This window comes from Borostomias antarcticus, assembly GCF_949987555.1.
Source record: "Borostomias antarcticus genome assembly, chromosome: 26".
NCBI lineage: Eukaryota > Metazoa > Chordata > Actinopteri > Stomiiformes > Stomiidae > Borostomias > Borostomias antarcticus.
The window spans coordinates 8248756-8250466 of record NC_140259.1 but is presented as its reverse complement, the minus strand read 5'-3'; the positions used below and the strand labels follow the sequence as shown (position 1 = coordinate 8250466).

At 44.1% G+C, this 1711-nt stretch overlaps 1 protein-coding gene across 1 annotated transcript in view; it reads right to left on the bottom strand.

Annotated features, from left to right (window-relative positions):
• Nucleotides 1-221: 221 nt before the first annotated feature.
• The window catches only part of LOC311326277 (uncharacterized protein C1orf21 homolog), a 17506-nt gene continuing 16016 nt past the window's right edge, over nt 222-1711 (bottom strand). The window contains exon 4 of the mRNA XM_084459150.1: nt 222-328. Within this exon, the coding sequence (XP_084315276.1) occupies nt 254-328 (75 nt within the window). The 3' untranslated portion in view covers nt 222-253. The remainder of the gene's footprint in view (nt 329-1711) is intronic.

The following is a 1711-nucleotide window of genomic DNA, read 5'->3' as shown; positions in this document are numbered from 1 at the left end:
GGTAGCACACTAACACACTAGGCTAGCTGGAGCAGTAACATACTACAACAGTGGCCTGATGTGTCATATTCAGGCCAAAACAGGAGAACAGGGATGTTTATTCAGGTAAAACACCCACTAAGTAATAACAGCTGTGTGAGAGACACACACACACACACACACACACACACACACACACACACACACACACACACACACACACACACACACACACACACACATATCATTCTCTCTCTCTCTAACACACACACACTCACTTGGTCTTGTTGCCGTTGGCTCCGGAGACTTCTTTGTGCTGTTTGCCTCTGTACTGCATGGAACTCTTCTCCTGAAAAACACACACACACACACACACACACACACACACACACACACACACACACACACACACACGCACGCACACACACACAGGTTATATATCATACCACACACACACACACACACACAGTCATGAACATCAGCTCTATATCATACCACACACACACACACACACACACACACACACACACACTCACACACTCACACACAGTTTATATATCATACCACACACACACACACACACACACACACACACACGGTCATGAACATCAGCTCTATATCATAGCATCACACTTAAGTCACACCCCTGTAACCACACACACACACACAGCTCTTAGAGTATCATATTAAGGATATAGATTAAATAGGCTATATTTCTATACTATGCGTGAGGCAGCTTGATGTACTGTACAAGAACAGCCCCTGGACATGAGGCTAGCATGTCGCAGGGACTCACCCCCAATCCAACCCTTGATGCTAAGTGCCAAGCAGAGAGGCATTGGATATTATTTTTTATAGTCTTTGGTAGGGCTGGGTTTAAAAAATCGATTCATCCATTCATGAATCCCAAAATCGATCTTTTATTTAATGAATGAATGAATAAATGAAGGAATGAATAGTTCATTAATTCATTCAATGATTCATTCATTCATTTTTGGAAATCAGTATCGATACCCAGCCCTAGTATTGATGTGTTGCATAACTTGGCAGTCATGTAATTAAGGTTACAGCTAAAAAAAAACAGGTTTTAGTAACACTAACCGAATCGATATTGAATCGAATCGAATCGTGATAATCGATTCTGAACCTTGTGAATCGGAAAGGAATCGATTCTTGAAATTCGAATCGATACCCAGATCAAACCCCCCACCCCCTAATCTCAGGGCGGATACTCTAACCACAAGGTCACCAAGCTGGTCCTTTTACCTCCAGAACAGTCTGAATTCTTCATGGCATGGATTCAACAAGCTGCCTTTCTTCACACCTCTGTGGTAAACAGCTGTTATTTAAGGCCTTTCTGTGAGCTCGAACGAGTCTGACCGTTCTCCTCTGATCTCTCTCGTCAACGAGGCGTTTCCACCCACAGAACCGCCGCTCACTGGATGTGTTCTGCTTATCAAGCCGTTCCCTGTGAACTTGAGAGACTCTAGTACGTGAAAATCGCAGCTGTTTCTAAGATGGTAGAACCACCACGTCTGACACCTACCGTTAGATCACAGTCTGATTTTAATGTCTGGTCGAACAACAACTAAGCCTTTCCGCCATGTCTACATGCTTTATATATTGAGATGCAGCCACATGATTCGCTGTTTGGAGGAGCGGTCTATTTGAGTCAACGAGCAGGTGTACCTAGGGGCCAGTGAGTGTGAACAGAGAGCTGCCCCCTCCAGCA